We start from the raw sequence: 16,318 nt of genomic DNA, 5'->3' as shown, positions 1-16,318 counted from the left end.
TGCCTAAACTCTCATAATTGAGTATTCAGCCAGAATTTGGAGGAACAGCTCCCTTGTTACTGTTCCTGGCCATCATCAGCTCCAGGGGATTCAATGACAGGTTAAACACAAAGCTTTACTGAGCTGTGTCTCCAGGCTGGGACTGTTTGCAGTGAAGGACCCACCATCCTCTTCCGGGTGACACTTGGGGAAAGACAAAGTGGTTGTAGCTGCCCCTTGTTCAATCCCACGTTGGAGGTTGCTGATAATTAAATCTCACTCTTGCTTTGTGTTCCTGTGTGCACAAACTCCTCTAAATGTTAGTCCATTCTCCAGCCTGTCACAACCATGTCACTGAGTGCTGTCTACCTGTGTGCTTCAGTGTATCAGCTCTCGTGTTTTTTAAGGAACTTCTTGTGCTTTTAAATTAAAAAAAAAATCCTATCTGTGGCCTGGCTTTGTTCCAGTCAAGTCTTTGGATAAATGAATTTGTAGTTGTGGATTCTTGGTGTTGATTGCCTGGATCTGGAGACAAGTTTCTGGGTTGAAGTAAGTAGAAACAGGGTTTTCTGAAAGCAAGCCTGTAGCAGATGTAAAAAGAAAGGATTGAAGTGCAGGGGTGAATTCCTTTCCAAACCTTGCAGGAGGGTCCTCTCCTGGGGAAGTGGGTGTCTTGGGACTAGAATAAAAGAAAGCTAAAGGAGAAAATTGTGTGGAAAATTGCATTCTTAAAGAAAATGTCCAGCTGCAAAAATTAATCTCCCAAATCCTCCAGCTCTTAAGCATTTAATGAGAGAAAATACTTGCATGGGGAGGAATATTAAACTCTGCCTTGCTTGGCTTGTGCTGGGATGCTCCCAGGGCTTCCAGGGAGCTCCCATCTGCAGCCACCACAAAGGGTCAGAATCCTGCAAAACTGACAGGAATTCAGACCACATCCAGAAAAAATGTGGTCCCTGTGGTGCTGGTGATTTTCTGGCTGCGCCGTGTAGGGGCTGGATAATTTTTCTTTGCAGCTTCAGCAGCTGAAGGAGACAGGGAGAAGCTCTTGCATCACCTGGATCCACACTAAGGAATGTGATGCTGCCCTTCCCTAGCACATCTTATCTGAGCATCTCCATACAAACTGCAGTTAAGCTCCCCAGCCCCTGCCTGAGGGCAATGACGAATAGGAAACTGTATTTCTACAGAAGGCAAGAAGGGAGATGTGAACCTGGCCTGGCCTTTCCCAAAATCCTGTCCTGAGAGTGATGAGAACCTGCCAGGGTTTAGTGGTTTCCCATCCCTCCTGAACTCCTGGGAAATGTTTGAACAAGGCTCTCGAAATATCCCCTAAGTGCAGTGTCTGTTTTCCATCCACAAAGGCAGTGTGGATAGCCTTGAAACTCTGGGACAGTGTCTCTTCTTGAGCTGATGGGAGCTATAAACAATAAATGAGTGCACATTGATTTATCCTGTATTAGATCAGATAGGAGATTCTCCTTTGCCTCCTGCATGGAAATTGCTGTAGCCTCAAGTAGAGTTTCAGTGTGTTCAGAGCAGAAAGTACAGCTCGGAGTGTTGTACACGGAACAATGGGATATTGTCTGTTTTCCCACACAGTGGGTGATGGCAGGGGGGAAAAAAGTCATCTTTCAACTCTGGGTTTTTACAAGAAGGCAGCTGCATCTGCTATTGAGGTAAAAACTAATTATTAGGGAGGTGGGGGAGCAACTGCAACAGCCAAGAGTGGTGTTTTCTAGAAAGATTGTTGGAAAATAGGAAGTTATAACTTTGAGTGAGGTGCCTTTGCAATCTCACTTTCTGCTGCCTGAGAAGTGAGTTGTCAGGAAAACCAGAGCCAGCCTGACCTTTTGGGAAGATGAATTATTTGGGAAGGTGAATATATGCCTGGCACTGCTGGGAAAGAGCAGGTGGCCCGAGGTGTGTGAAGAAAATGAGATTTCTGTGTTGGTGAGGTTGGAGGGGCTGTTGCAGGCATGCTTGGTGAGGGATGTGGGTAAGGAAAGCCTTGTTGTTTGTGCCTCTAGAACAGTGTGTGGATGTTCCCAGAGGGCTGGAAGGGACCCTCTGTCCTTGCACTGGGACAGCTCCCTGGTGGAATGTGGGAAGGGGCTTTCAGCAAAGCTGTTCCTTTTGTAACTTGCTGGTGGAGACTCAGGTGGTGGTTCTGAACAGAGTCTAATTACAACATTCATGGATGTTGTAGACACCAACCTGTCTTTAAAAAAAATAAAAGAATCCTTTACTAAGCCCCAGGTAGATGCCTGGGATTTGGAGGCAGTTAATGTTCTTTTTGAGGCATGTGAATTACCTAGATTTTGATGTGTTTGGTAGCCAATGCAACCTGAAGTGACAAGAAATCTCTTCTGTGTTGGATCTGAGCACGTTTGTGTTGGCAGTGAGAGAGTTAAGTCTGTCCATGTAGTCCACAGCTTCAGCCCTTCTGGTCATGGAATCATCTCAGATAATCCCAGAGTGGTTTGGGTTAAAGGGCCCCCAAAACTTCAGTTCCACCATCCTGCCATGGGTTAGATTTCCAGGTGTAAAACAATTCCTAAAGGGCAGAGGAAGCAGAGAATAAACACCAGACCTTTGGGAAAATTCTGCAACCACACAAACTCTTAGGAAACTCTTGCTTCTTGTGGAACCACTTGAGCTGCTGTGGAGGCATTCTGGCTTTGGAGGAAAAGAGGCATTTCAAATGTCAGCCACCTGGTGTTAATAAATCCTTTGGGATCTGTAGGTTTTGATCCTTGTGTGGAAGCAAGGGTTTCAGAGGCTGGCTGGGCTGAGGCACTGGGAATGAAATGCTGTAGCTAATTAAGGTGAAGGAATGAAGGGGATGAGGGGACAAGCAACTGCTTGCATTGGACCTGGCAGACTCCAAGATTTCTGACAGCCAGACTCTAAAACAGCCTTTTGGATTATCTGGTGGCTTTCTTGGATGCTGTGCAGGATATTTTCTCACGTCATGGCCCCTAGTTCTACCAATTTGCCTTTAATTAGTTCCAGCAGCAGCGCTTCTGCTGCTGCCTTTAGAGGTGAAACATGGCCAGAGCACAGGACTGGGATCTCATTTTGGGAAGCAGTCTGGTTCTGCTGCTGGAGCAGCTCCTCCTTGCACTAGGGTAAGTCAGGTAATGCCACTGTGGGTCGAAATCTCACCTGGGAAGTGCTGATTACACCTGGGGTGGGAGTGGACAGGTAGGCTTCATTTCTTTGTTATGAGGAGCTGCTGTTTTGCATTGCTGTGCATGATTCATTTTTTTTAATTTGCACCTGCTTAAAGTTTATATAGAGAGGAATTCTTTCCAAAGCATGAGTGGTAGTTTTGTGGTGGATTGTTGGTTATGCCTCTGAAAGTCTCATTTCTCTGACCTAACAGCCTTGCATTCTGCAACTTCTGCCAGGGCTCCTCTAATCCTTTCCTGGCCTAGATGACTTAAAATGAATGTTTTAAGCAAGCAAAGCGAAGCAAAACTGCCTCTGAGATGAGTGAGGGGTGAAAAACTTGGAAAGGGAAACGAACACCCAAAACATAAGGAGATTATTGTTTTCTCCTTCAGTACAATTCGTTTCCCTGGGTGATGAGCTCTGTAAGCTCAGAGGAAGGAGGGAAATGCTGCATTTTAGAAGATGTTTGGGATCTTTTGCTATGATGTTAGAAATAGTGAAAAATATGTTTCTGCTCTGAACCATCCTCTGGAATCTCACTTGTCCTGAGAATTCAGGTTTTAAAGCTGTGCTTAAATACTTGGATAGAGCTGGTGCCTTTCTTGCACGAGAAAGAGCCCTGTGCTGTCCAAAACTCAAAAGCATTTGTGTGGAGACATTCTCACTGTGGTGCCTGCAGAGGAAGAACCCCCAGCACAGTAATGTACCAGGAGGTATCGAGGGCTACAGTCATTGTGGGTATTTTTCCCAAGCCTCCCTTGTTTTCTGAGCTCTGCAGGAGAGCGGTTTGCACAAAGCACACGTTGTGTCTCACAGTAGGATGCTCTGTCAAACAGAATCTCTGCACTGTTGACTCTTTCATGCAGCGAAAAAAAAATAAAAAAATAAAAATCCCAGTGATTTTTGTCTTGAATGCCCCATGCTGTTCAAATCTGAGCTGGTGGCTGTGTCTACAAGGTAGAGAAGACTTGGGTTACTGTTCCATTATCCTGGAGTCAAATGGCTCTTTCTCCTTTGTCATCTCCTGGAGCACTGGGGATGGAGATCATCTCACACTGTAAATCCAGAGGGGATGCTGCAGAGGGGGACAAGGAGTCTGGAAGCTCCACACTCCCTTCTTGAAGATGGGAGTGATGACCTTGATGCTTTGAGGGAAGGAGTCCCTGCCCTTTGTGTGGCTCTTCTCCAGCACAACTCCCATCTTTTTGGGGTGAGAGCAGAAGAACACGGTACTCTTAGGTGTTTCCCCCCTGAGCTGATTGCTGTCTTTGGAAAATGTGGGCTAAGGGCATGTGCCGTGTCATCAGAGGGCTCTGCTGTTTTTGAACAGGTGGTCCTGGAATTATAAAAGACGTTCAGGAGTTTGAAAGTGTTGGAGCTGCAATTTTAAACTGACAACTTTCCGGCTGGAACCGGTCACTCCTCAGCCACCACAGCTGACTTGGAAACATTTGGCTCAGGAAGCGGAACAACAGTTGGAAACAAACAGCGATTAGTTTTTTCATGGCTTCCCAGGGAACGCATCAGTTTGTTCGTTTCCCCCCTCATTTTGTGGTTCCTGTGGATTTTTAAGGCACTGTAGATGCAGGATGCTCAGTTTAGCCAAGCCTGCGTACTGGCAGATTAAAATGAGCAAAGGCTGAGCACGCTGAGTTCACTCATCATAACCAATATGATGCTTCTCAGAACTTCCTTTGCCCTTGGTATCTTCACTGAGGAATCCTGCCTGCTGCCGTCAGCCCCCCTGCGTTGAAATCCCATTTTACCCATTTCAATGCTGTAAGAAGTGCTGTATAAACTAAACAGGAGCATCTGTGAAGTGGTTAGAGTTGTTGTTGATTGCCTTTTCCTTATTGCCTTCAGGGGATTTAGGCTTGAATTTGCTGGAAGTAGAATTTATGAGCCAGAACGCTCCATTTCTGATCCTTAAGCTGGGAAAAGTGCGGCGAATTTGATCGGTCTTTTCTCCTGCCTCCCGTGTCTCTGGCTTTTGATCTGGACCTCGCAGGGCTCTCTCTCTGTCTTTAACATAATTGCTTCTTGCATGTGGAGAAGAAGGCTGGTTTCCACATGGCTGCTTTGATTATGGGGAGCTGCAGGAGCAGCGTTAGGGTTCGGGCCATCTGGTGAGCGGCTCCGCGGGAAGCTGGGGCACCTGTGCCTCACCTGGGGGACACAGAGGTGAGCTGCTGTTCAGCCCCCCAGCCCTGGGGACAGATCCTGAGTGTGGCAAGAGGACACTGATGTGGTTTGAATCATGCTGTGCTGGTTTTCCATCCTGTGCTGCTTTTACCATCACGATCTGGTGATGTCTGTTTGGAACAAAAGGATTTTCTTCTCTTGCTTATGCGTGGGGGAAGAAGATTTAGGATGTATCTCTGTGCACAGCCGTGTTAAACCCCCTGATTCTGTGGGGCTGGACATCTCAGCTACACTTGTGTTTCCCACATAACGTGTGTGTTTCTGTATTGCCACGTGGGAATTCCTGTGTTTTATTCCAGCTATAACTGTTTTGCAGACAGAGAGCGGTTTCAGTCCCCCACAGAGCTGGGAAAGTTTATGGCACAAAAGCAAAGTGGATTTCACTGCAATGTGCAAATATGTTCCTGGTCTTCGTTAACCAAATGAAGAAATGCCTGTAAAATTAAGACTAAGTGATCAATCCTGGAAGTGGGAGCGCTGAGGGAAATTTTGACTTTTGGGTCAGGGGGGTGAAGTGACCAAGTCAAAGCCCTTTCCTTTCAAATACAAGGCTGGTGGCAGGACCTTATCTCTAGTGGTTGCAAAGGAGAAGACTTAAACATTCAAAATTGTTTGCATTCAATGCATAGAGAACAGAAATGTTCATGGGAGCTTTAAAGCTGTTGGAGACGCAGCAAAAAGTCACAGTACCAGCATGCCTGGGCTGGCTAACACAAAAGATATACAGATACGTAGATAAATATGTATCAAATGAAGGAATAGCACCTGGGAGTGGAAGAAAATCCTGAAGACAAATGTGGTCAGCAGAGTTAAAGGTGCTCTAAAGGACTTGAGAAATAAAAAAGCATATTGAATGATTCCAGCCTGTCAGGAGTTCAGGGTTTAACACTCCAATAGTGCTACAGGGAATCTCAAGAAATACTGAATGTATTCTATATTTGCTGAAAAGCCAGATGACACAGTCATTGTATGACCTATTCTTCCATTCCCACAGTAAATAGAGATTAAACAGCTGATTCTAAAGGTTGGCATTTGAAAATCAGCAGATGACTTTTGATTTCTAAGGCTGCAGCTGAGGCAGTCTGTACATTGCTGTGACAGTGAAGGTGTTTTGCACCAGGCAGGAGGTTGCAGGCCAGCCAGCCAAGATTTCCAGGCAAAACACTGGGAAACCAGCAGTAGCTCTTCTAAAATCTGGATTCAAAGGATATGTTGCTTTCTGTGTGTGGAAGACTTTTGAAGTCAAAGCTGTCCATTTGCTGAAAATGTGGTTCTGTGTGAGGGACTTGAAGTAAGGCCCAGTTGAAGGAAAATCAGCTGCTTAGCAGATGTCACATTAATGGTTGAACTCCTTCCTTCCTCTCCTGCCATTAAATGCAACCTCCAGTTCCTGCCAGCAGTAGCTTCCACCAAATGTGCAGAAACCTTTTTTCTTAATGGAGAGCAGTTCTCCAGCACCTGGGGCTGGGGTTTTCCCTGCTCCTTTACTTCTGTCTTCCTCTGAAGTTGGCAGCTTCTCTTGCCTGTCTGAAGGACAAGGCAGAGGAGATGTGGCAGTGTTGTATTTCAAAGGCATCGGTGTGGTGGAGTCATGTTTTAACACTACAAAACACAATTAATTACCTCCTTATCATTGCTGCACCACAACAAATAACTGTAATTGGTCTCAGCCTGTCACGCTAAGATGTTGAGACTTTGTTACTTAACTTTTAAATTTATGTTTAAATTTATTTTTCCTGCTATCCCTCTTTCTTCAGGGAGAAAAGGTCAGTAAGGCACATACCTTATTACTGCCTTCTTCACTCTAGTGCTGCTTTGGCCATGCTGGGAGTTTGTTACCCAGATTAATCCTGGTTTCTCCCAAAGGGAAGGAAGAGCTTCCTCTCTGCTTCCCGCTGCAAACTTTGTGACTTCCCTGGAGAGCCGCTGGAGGCTGGAGCTGGCAGTCAGTCCTGGCAGCACACTGCTCTCGTTAAAGAGGCCAGATTGCAGCTTAATCAAACATCTTTCCAAACTGCATCAGGGAAATCCAAAGGCTCTGCTTTGGAGAATTGGAATGAGGAACGTGCTCTTAAACTGCTGACATTGTGCTGTTACCAAAGCCAAAGCAGATCTTTAATGTGTTTAAAGCAGTAGATACCGGTTTCCCTTCTTGGAACAAAAAGAGGAAATTCCTTCATGTAACAGGATATGTTAAAGCAATGCTATAGCTGAGGGACTCTGGTATTGTCTCTTTCCCTTACTTCCTCAAAAATCATGAATTGGAAATGTGTGTGTGTGTGTATTTCACGTCTGGCCTCTCTCTCTGCCTTAGGCAGAGTTGTCACTTCTATTTTTCCCTTTTGGTTCGGTTCAGCAAAAGCTTAACTATTTCCAATTGTTTTTTCCATTCATTAGTTGTTCCTAAGAGCCCCTCAATGACTCAGATATTTAATTCCAGTTATGGTATAATTTTATCTCAGTGTGTGTAAAGCCTTTGTTGCCGTGATACGATCGGACTGATGAGATTATGGAGCATATTGGCTGCTGAAAGGATGGATAATGTGAGTTGTAGGTGATCCTTCTGTTGTGGCTTTGGCTTCTCCTTTTTGTGGTTCATTTGTTAAGATAAGAAAGAAAGGATATGAAACCACCAGCAATTTGGCTTGACACAGGTGAGATTCTTAATTACAGCTTCCTAATGCAACCTTTCATTTTGTGAGACTTTTACTGAATAAAAATGCTTTGGATTTGACTTTGCAGCTCTGTTAAGAAGCAGGAACTCCTGTGTTTCACAGTTTGATATTGAAGGAGTGCCTGGTTCCAGGTCTCCCTGTGACATTTCATGGACTCTCAGATGCAGGAGCATTTAATCCCACATCTGTCAGGAGGCAGCTTTGTGGAACAGGGCTTAGACTGGGGGTGGTTTGCATCTGTCAGTTCATCTTCAGCTGCTGAAGTCTTGTTCCCCTAATTATGGATCCCAAACACCCCAAAAAGGAGGGCTCTGCCCCTCTGCCTCTTGCTGCTATGTATTCAGGAGTGAAAGTTGTCCCAGGATCAAACAGTTCCTGGCCAAAACTTCCCACATAATATTTCAAGAGGAAAAAAAATAAGCCAGAGTGACTCAGGGATGAGATCAGAGGAGAGCAGGTGTCCTGGGGAGACGAGGCAGTGAACTGCACAGATGAGGATCTCCAACCAACTGAGCTTGGCTGCTGTAGATGGGTGAAATTATCCTCATCCTTATTTTCCTGGAAGTCTTTATTTTATTTAATGTTTTTTTTTTTTATTCTTCCTTACAAATGTCTCTGTCCCCAGGAGGGTGGTGCAGGAAGTGAATATCCAAGTGGATCATCATGGCTCTTCTCCCGAGCCACAGAGCAAAGAGTTAACTGGCTCTGCCTCACTCAGAGCAGGAGCTGGATGGAGCTGAGGTTTCTGCTGGGACTAAACCATTTCCTACCATGCTTTAGCTCTTCTGGCATCGTGTTCAGCTTGTGCACCGGGGGTTTTACATGTGTGCAGTGCAGATGTTAGCAAGGATACAGCGGTCCCCTAATTAAACAGTGCTGGGCATAAGCTGTCTTCCGTAGAAGAAGCTCGGCAGCACGACTGAGAAGAGGCAATGATATATAAAATGTGACTTACCATGCTGAGGGACATCTGCTCCTCCTTCACGAGGATTCAGCTCCCTGTGGTGATGAAGGCACAATGTGAGCTTGTGTTGGTGCTGGAGGAACTCGCTGCATCCTCGAGTCAAGGCGAGGACGGTCGGCTTGAGTTGCCTTTTAACAGGAAGTGGCAACATCCGTATTTTTTTAAGAAACTTTCCTGTGTTAAATAGGAAACTGAAATGACTTTATTTGTTGAGCTGCACAGCAAGTGAGTGCTGTGAGAATACAGTAAGCCCTGAGGCCTTTGCATTTGTTTCTGCTGTGCCGTTGTCTCCAAGGAGGAGCATGACTCAGTTACGCTGGCTCGAAATATTCTGAAGTAGATTATTTCTCTTGTAGCAGAAGGGCTTGGCACTGCTCTCTGTTGGAGATGCCCTTTTTTTCCTAGGCAACAAACTGACAGCAAATTGTTTAGACTTCCCCATGGCTGTTCTATTCCTTGCCACATTGTCCCCTGAAACAGGACAGGCACTAAGACATTTTGGGCCCTGAAGACCAGTCCTGCGATGCTCCCGTTGGCACGGTGCTGAACTGGCAATCAGGCAGTGATTTCCCTGGCTGGCTGGCTCACCTCTGAGATGTGTGGCCAAGTGCCAGACCAGCTGTGCTTTCCAGGCAGCTTCCAGCTTTTCTTCTCCCGGGTAGGTGAGCCTGGCCTTGAAGAGATGAGCTCATGTGTGTTTGTGCCTCAGTGCTTGGAAGGAGCAGTTTCTTACCAGCCTCCTTGGAGGAGGGAGGGAAGATTAATCCTCTGGAGGTGAAGCTGCGTGTCCTGTGAGCCCTTGGAATGGAAAACGCCATCATTGGTGCTGGGACAACTCCAATACTTGACTAAAATCTTGGCCTTGGGACTGAAGATGCCTGCACAGATTGTGTTGGGGAAGGGTGGGCATCTAGCTTGTTTCCATGTTTTTTTATGGATTTGCACCTTCTGTAATGAGTGTTCCCTGTGGCTCAGCTGATGAGAACTTTCCATGAGAGAGGAGTGCTTCTGGAGTGCTTTCCTTCTCCTTGTCCATCCTCAGCACAGCCTCAGGGAGCAATGTCACTGAGAGAGCCAGAAACCTCTGCCAACACAGGGATCCTGCACTGGGACAGGTCTTGGATGCGAGCTCAGGAGATCCAGGAGCACCAAGAGAACCTTAGATCCTGCTGGGATCTGCCTTCTTCCATGGGCTCATGTTGAGTGCTGTGGGATGCCTGGTTACGTTTGTATTAAACCAAAAGTTTGGGCTGTGTGGCTGAGTTTGGGAATTACAGGTCCAGTGAAGATGGAGGGTGTGAGAAATGGAGGGGGTTGTGGCAGTGAGGAATGCACAGCCTGAAAAGAAATGGCTCCAACTGAATGGTAGAATGGTGAAATCATAGAATGCTTTGGATTGGAAGGAACAGACACATTCCACCAGGACAAGTTGCTCCAAGCCCCATCCAGCCTTGAACACACTGGTGACTGGAGCTGCCCAGACCACGTGCCCTGGACAGTCTGACCTTTCCCAGCTGCAGGAGGTGATGCCTTCCTTCCTCTTCCTTCCTCTGCTGAATCAGGGACCTTGCAAGGCCACGTGAATGAAGGTGTGTCCTGTCTCTGAAGTTGTGTCCTTGGCATTTCTTCTTTTTGCCTGTCAAGAGAAATGTTACTCATTCATGGAACTCACTGGAGAGACTCACATATTGCATCTTACATTGACTGCACACGTGATGTGTGAGCAGTATGAATGACAGAATAAGGATATTTTTTGCTGATTTCAGTCACTTCTGCCTTCAGATGTTCTGTCATCACAGGTGTACTTGCTAAAATAGCAATATCTGGACAGGATGGAAACTAGCATCCAAACCATCCTCAGCCACTTAGGAGAAAGTCCTGATAAGTGGAGTAAAGGCTTTGGGAGCCAGGCAGTGAGCCAGTTAGGGAACCTCTGTTTCAGTGCAAGGCCATAAAAAATGTGTGCTATCTGGAAAGCAGAACATCTGGCAAACTGGCTAATGAGATCCAGACGAGGGGAACTCCAAGGCAAATGGAAGAGCTGCCCTGTAGGGTTGGTTTATAACTCTTTGAATTTGTGGGAGGTTACTAGTTTGTTGGAATTTAAAAAAAAATTACTATTTATTTAAAGAAGTGCAGACACCAAAGACCACGGAATTCCAGAGTGACTTCAGTTTGGTATATAATAGCTGGCTGGGAAGGATGATTTATCCCAGCCTCCCGTGGATGTTTTCTGTCCCTTATTCCCCTCAGCTCTGCCCTGGAGATCCCCCGTGGCTGCATGAGCTCCTCTGAATGAGAAAAGTTTGTTTGCTCTCAGCCCATGGAGAGTTTTTCCTTCCCCTAAGCAGGGAATTTGTTTTGCAGAGGGAGAGGTCTGGGCTCTGGAAAGTTTATGCTCCTTCTCTTTCTTCCTTGTTTTTTTTGTTTTTTATTGTAATGATGACATATGGAAACTATTTACACAGGAGCATGCTCGGCTGCACTGAATGGAAATGCTGGAGTCCCGGCAGTCTCGTTCCGGATGCCTTGTGTAAGCAGCCAGCTGGTTTTGCTTTTCCTTTTTGTGGGGTTTTTTTTTTCCCTCCCCTCTTTTCTTTTTTTCCCCTCCCTCTCTCTCTTTTCAGGGAACAACTGGGATAAGTTACACAAGTGTAAGGAAGGAAGAAGCTTTGCCACCTGTGACCAGCTCAGTTTGCATCCTCTGGCGTGGCCCTTGCGCTGCGAACTTCACAAAATACCTGTTTTCTTTTTTTTTTTTTTTGTCTGGAGATTCCTTGCTGTGCCTGCTCAGCACTTTGACTCCTCTCCCGTTAGCTCATCGTGCTTGCTGGTGAGCAAGTTGTGCTAAATGCCAAAACACGAGAGCGCAGCACACAGATCCCCGCTCCGCCAGCACGCTTGTGCCTGGCAGCTCCTCGTCCTGCAGCCAAACCTTCCAAAATCTCGCCCTCGGAAACAGCCAGGGAAAGGATCTCACTGAGGTCTGAGCCACCTTCCTCAGAGGGGAGGGGAGAAACCCTTCAGTTCTGCAGGCAGCAGAGCAGATTCTTTTGTGCGGAGCTTTCCCTTGAGGAAGCTGCGAAATCGAGGAGCAGCTTTCGGCAGGGAGGGAGGAACTGGGGCTGTGCGAGCACCAGCGGCTGCCATGCAGTGGAGAGAGCTGCCTGCCATCTACTTCGAGGATTCCGGGAGCCCTGTGGAGAGATCCTCCTATCTCATTCAGCTCCATACTGATGGTAAACGCCGTCGGGGATGTCGTGCAGCACGAGCGGAGCCGAGCTTGCATTAGTCTGTGTCATTGTTATCTTGGGAGCAGCTGAGGAAATTAGCTCGCTGGAGGGCTGCCAAGCACTCAGTCAGAGGGCTGCTCTTCAAATTTATTATTATTTTTATTATTATTTATGACCCAGATGATGCTGTTGCCTCGGGGATGCTAGATCAACCTTCTGGTACCTGATGGGAAAGGAGCTGATCCACAAAATGCAGCTCCCCACCGGAACACTTCAGTGCATTTTCTGTTGTCTGTGCCTGCTGTAGACAGCAGGAAAGCATCTTGATTTCTAGAGCTGCTTTTCGGTTCTGATTTGCATCTCTGAGCACTGTTTTGTATTTGCAGCCTTGTTCTCAGAGCTGGGACAGCTCTTCTGTTTTCAGCTTCTGTGGGAAGCACAGAGCAGGGTCCTGTCCTGGGGATTTTGCTGGGATGTGTCTTTTCCTAGTGTCAATCCTTCCCAGAGAGGTTAATGTTTGCAAAAGAGCTGCTTCAGGGTTAAAGGTGATTTTGGCATCTTTTGGCAGAGTGCAGTGTGATGGTGTTTAGGTTAATGCTCCAGACCTTTGCTGGTTTGGCCACAGCGTGTTTTGATCCTCTTAAATTTTGTATATTCTGTAACGTAAAGTCCAGGTTCTGATGAAGGTATGCTCCTCCTGTAACTGCTAAGCATCAAATATGAAAAGGTTTTGCTCTCAGACTGCAGTTTGAGGGAGTCTGTCTTTTTTGAGACACATCCCCAGCAAAAGCTTTGTAAATAACAGGATTTAAGAACTTTTTAGAGCTTGCAATATAACGCTTCTGATTTTTGCATATGGCTGTCATCTCTTAGTTAAAAAGCAGACAAACCAGAAGGCTGCCATTCCAGCTCCGTGGATAAATAAAAACTCCATCATTCAGTTTTTTTTCAAGAGCTGTGCTAAATCAAGGGGTGCGGGGGAGGAACCGGCCTCATTCAAACATTTGTCCAGATTTTGAGTGGTATTTTAAGGGTGTGGGGGAAGCAAGGAAGAGAAACAGGCTTCGTGCTGCAGAATGCTCAGCAACCTGAGTGTGCAATCTGGAAGGTCTTCACAAAGCAGAGAAATGTTATCTTAATTTGATTTGGGGGTGGGAGAGGCAGCTGTGGCTGTGCACTGGTGAAGGGGTTCTGATTTCTTCCCACTCCCTGCCTCTGCCAGGAGCACATGGTGCCATTTCTCTTGGCAGGTGTAGAGTTTTTGGCATGGGCTCCCTCTCCACTCCAGAGGGTGTTCTGGAGAGGCTGAATCAGTAATTCATCGAGGATTATTTTGTCACAGCAAATCTTCAGCAGGCTGTCATGAGAGGGGAAAAGAACCTCGTGGTGCTTTTTTGCCCACTCTCAGATAACAACTTCGAACACAGGGAGAACGAGCTGCCACACCACAGCTCCTGTGCTCATAAAAAAAGGGGGAAATCAGCACTGCTGTGCTGGCAAGCTCAATTTTACATGTACCCACTTTGGGAACATGAGGCACTGGAGGAGGGAAGTCTCTTCTGAGAGCAGGAACAACCATGTGATGTGGGAAATGTTTGAAACTCTGGAGAACTGAGAGTGTGGCTAGCTCCACCACAGCCCCTAAGCAGGTCTCGTTGCTGTGGGTTTTCTGCTCAGTATTCTTTGTCAAAGGTAAAACAAAACCCCCAGTCTCAGAAGAAGAGACCAAGAGTCATTCCCTTTTTGTGCAGTAATTATTTTCTTGCTTAGTTTTCATACTGAGGCTGCAGAATGCAAAAGTGGCAATTATTTTGTAGTTTACATACATGCCCTGTATAACTCTCCCATGGGAAGGGCACTGTGCGTGTGTAGCTCTGCTTGGGAGTTGCTTTTTTACAATTGAATTGTTTTGGGGTTTTTTTTTAACTAAATCTTTATTTACAAAATCTGATTCAAATGCTCAGTATGGCATTGTTTATAGCTCTTTGCTGGTGAGAAGGACAGGTGCTCAGAAATTTCAGAATTAATGGGTGGAGTGTGAACAGAAAATTCATCTTGCAGTTTGTTTGCATAATGGGGGTGTCGGTACTTAGCAGCACCTCAGAGCGCTGTGAAATTTAGTTATTTAGTGTTAAATAAGATGTGTTATTTAGTGACTCTGAAGTGCTGTGAGAAATGGGGCCTTCCACACAAAGAGCTGACAGCTTCTCTCCTCACACTGGTGCCCCGTGGCAGGGGCAGTGCTGTGTCCATCCTTCCACAGCCTCTGCTCCAAGGACATGTGCAAAAACTTCTTTCTCCTTCAGCAAACCCTCTTTTCTTCACTGGGCTGGCTGTCCTGGGAGGCTGCTGGCTGTTACCTGCCTGCTTATAGTTCCTGATGCTGATAGCCAGCTTCAGGCATGACAGCACACATCTCTGAGCCAGGAGAGCTGTTTGCTGTATGGAATAAGAAACTGTCTCTTTTGATGATCTTCCAGGAGCATTCCCGTGTGGAAGTGCTGGGTTTGAGTGTCTCTTTTAAGCTCTTACCTGCCAAGAGTCCATTTGTCAGTGTACAAGCTGCCACTTTCCTGGCTACTCTGCTTGTCTGTGATCCCAGAGCCTCCTGCTCCATCCCAGCTTCCCTAATGGTCAATCCCTGTTTCTCTGATGCAGATGGAGGCAGCTACGACGTTGTCAACGATGCCTCCAGCCCCGCGGCCAGGGAGTGCTGCGCCCAGCAGAGCTCTGCCCGGCACAACTGGGAGATGAACTACCAAGAGGCAGCCATCTACCTCCAGGTGAGCCCTGCTGGAGCTGGGGGAATGGTCTGCAGGAGCTACGGTGGTTCTTGCTTGTGGGAAACAAACAGCTTCCGTTTTGAGGCTGGAAATTTGGTGTTTTGCCGGGGATTCTGCTTCAGGAGTGGGGCGGTGCTGGAGGCACCTCCAGATAGGCTTTGGAAGTCATTTGGAGCATCTGGACAACAAAATACCCACCCTCTCCCAAGGACTGCAGGGCTTGGGGGGTTCAGCACGTGCACAGTTCTGCCAGCTTGGCAAATGGAAATTTTTGTAGCTGGTCACAGATTGTCATCCCATCTCTACAGTCACTCCAGGGAGAATGGTCAGTGGCCAGCATGACCAGAGACACCTGGGGGTGTCTCCTGTTCTGCAAGTGCAGCTCCCAATCCTGCCTTGGCCATGGGGTGGGGTGTGTGGCCCAGTTAGTGTCAGTCAAGTCCTGCAGGAGATGTGAGGTACGAGAGAAAGCAGAGGTCTTGATTTCTACGGGATTAAGGGATGTTTGGATTAGGATCAGCCCAGGAGCAAAATTTATAATACTTAAAAAAACAGAGAATGAAACCCCACCCATGCTTCAGCAACCAGAAACACCATCCTGACTGCAACAAGGTTTGCAGTTGGTGTTTTTTAAGGTTGCTGTAATCTGGTGTGAGGAATTAGCCACCAAAATTGAGTTGCTCCCAGAGCTGTCCAGTCTGAAATGGTTGCTGGTTCCATTACTGTCCGTCCTTCCTTCTCTTCATTCCCTTTCAAAACTCTGAGGTGCTTTGGACCCAGTTGGGCTTTTTTTTTTTTTTTGGTTTAAGCCACTGCAAGGTGACAAAACCCGTTTGTTCCTCCCTGCTTTGACCCCACAGGACAGAGAAATCTCACTTCTCAGTTATTTAAAACAGTGTAGGTTAGACCTTGGCAGCACTCGAGCGCTCAGTGGTGTGCTGGAGCAGCCCTGGCAATGGCAGGGTGGGTCCAGCCTCCCTCCCAGGCTTTTGTTTAAACTCCTGATTATTGGAGCAGCTCTGGAAAGGGTCATTGAGCTGCTGCAGCTCTGATGGTAATGGGCACAGCAGGCCTGGCCCTTCGGATGGGGATGATTGCTGCTGCCACCTGACCAATGCCCACGATGACACTGTCCTTGAAATGAGGTAGAATCACTTCAAGAGAGTTTTGTGAGCAGTGGCTGCAGGCAGCTGTCAGGTCTGGATAAGAGGGCTTTGCTGTCCAGCCAGGTTTGGAATTGTTTGGCTCCCAAGAGGCAGGATTTAGGCTGTTTGTAATTCCACAAGTGTGCTCTGCCAGGCGTGG

At 46.9% G+C, this 16,318-nt stretch overlaps 1 protein-coding gene across 4 annotated transcripts in view; it reads left to right on the top strand.

The window, feature by feature from the left end:
• The window catches only part of TPCN1 (two pore segment channel 1), a 43,291-nt gene that overhangs the window by 5,415 nt on the left and 21,558 nt on the right, over nucleotides 1–16,318 (top strand). For 3 of the 4 annotated variants that reach the window (XM_005524408.3, XM_088064979.1, XM_088064977.1), the window contains one exon: nucleotides 14,889–15,013. In XM_005524408.3, the coding sequence (XP_005524465.1) occupies nucleotides 14,889–15,013 (125 nt within the window). Of the gene's footprint in view, nucleotides 1–12,031; nucleotides 12,237–14,888; nucleotides 15,014–16,318 lie in introns of those variants that run through there. The other variant, XM_005524409.3, reaches the window with a different exon arrangement.

The sequence above is a fragment of the Pseudopodoces humilis genome, chromosome 20 (genome assembly GCF_049639895.1).
Source record: "Pseudopodoces humilis isolate 2021_Gansu_Grassland_sample_001 chromosome 20, ASM4963989v1, whole genome shotgun sequence".
Classification (NCBI taxonomy): Eukaryota; Metazoa; Chordata; class Aves; order Passeriformes; family Paridae; genus Pseudopodoces; species Pseudopodoces humilis.
This window is presented reverse-complemented; position numbering and strand designations above follow the sequence as displayed.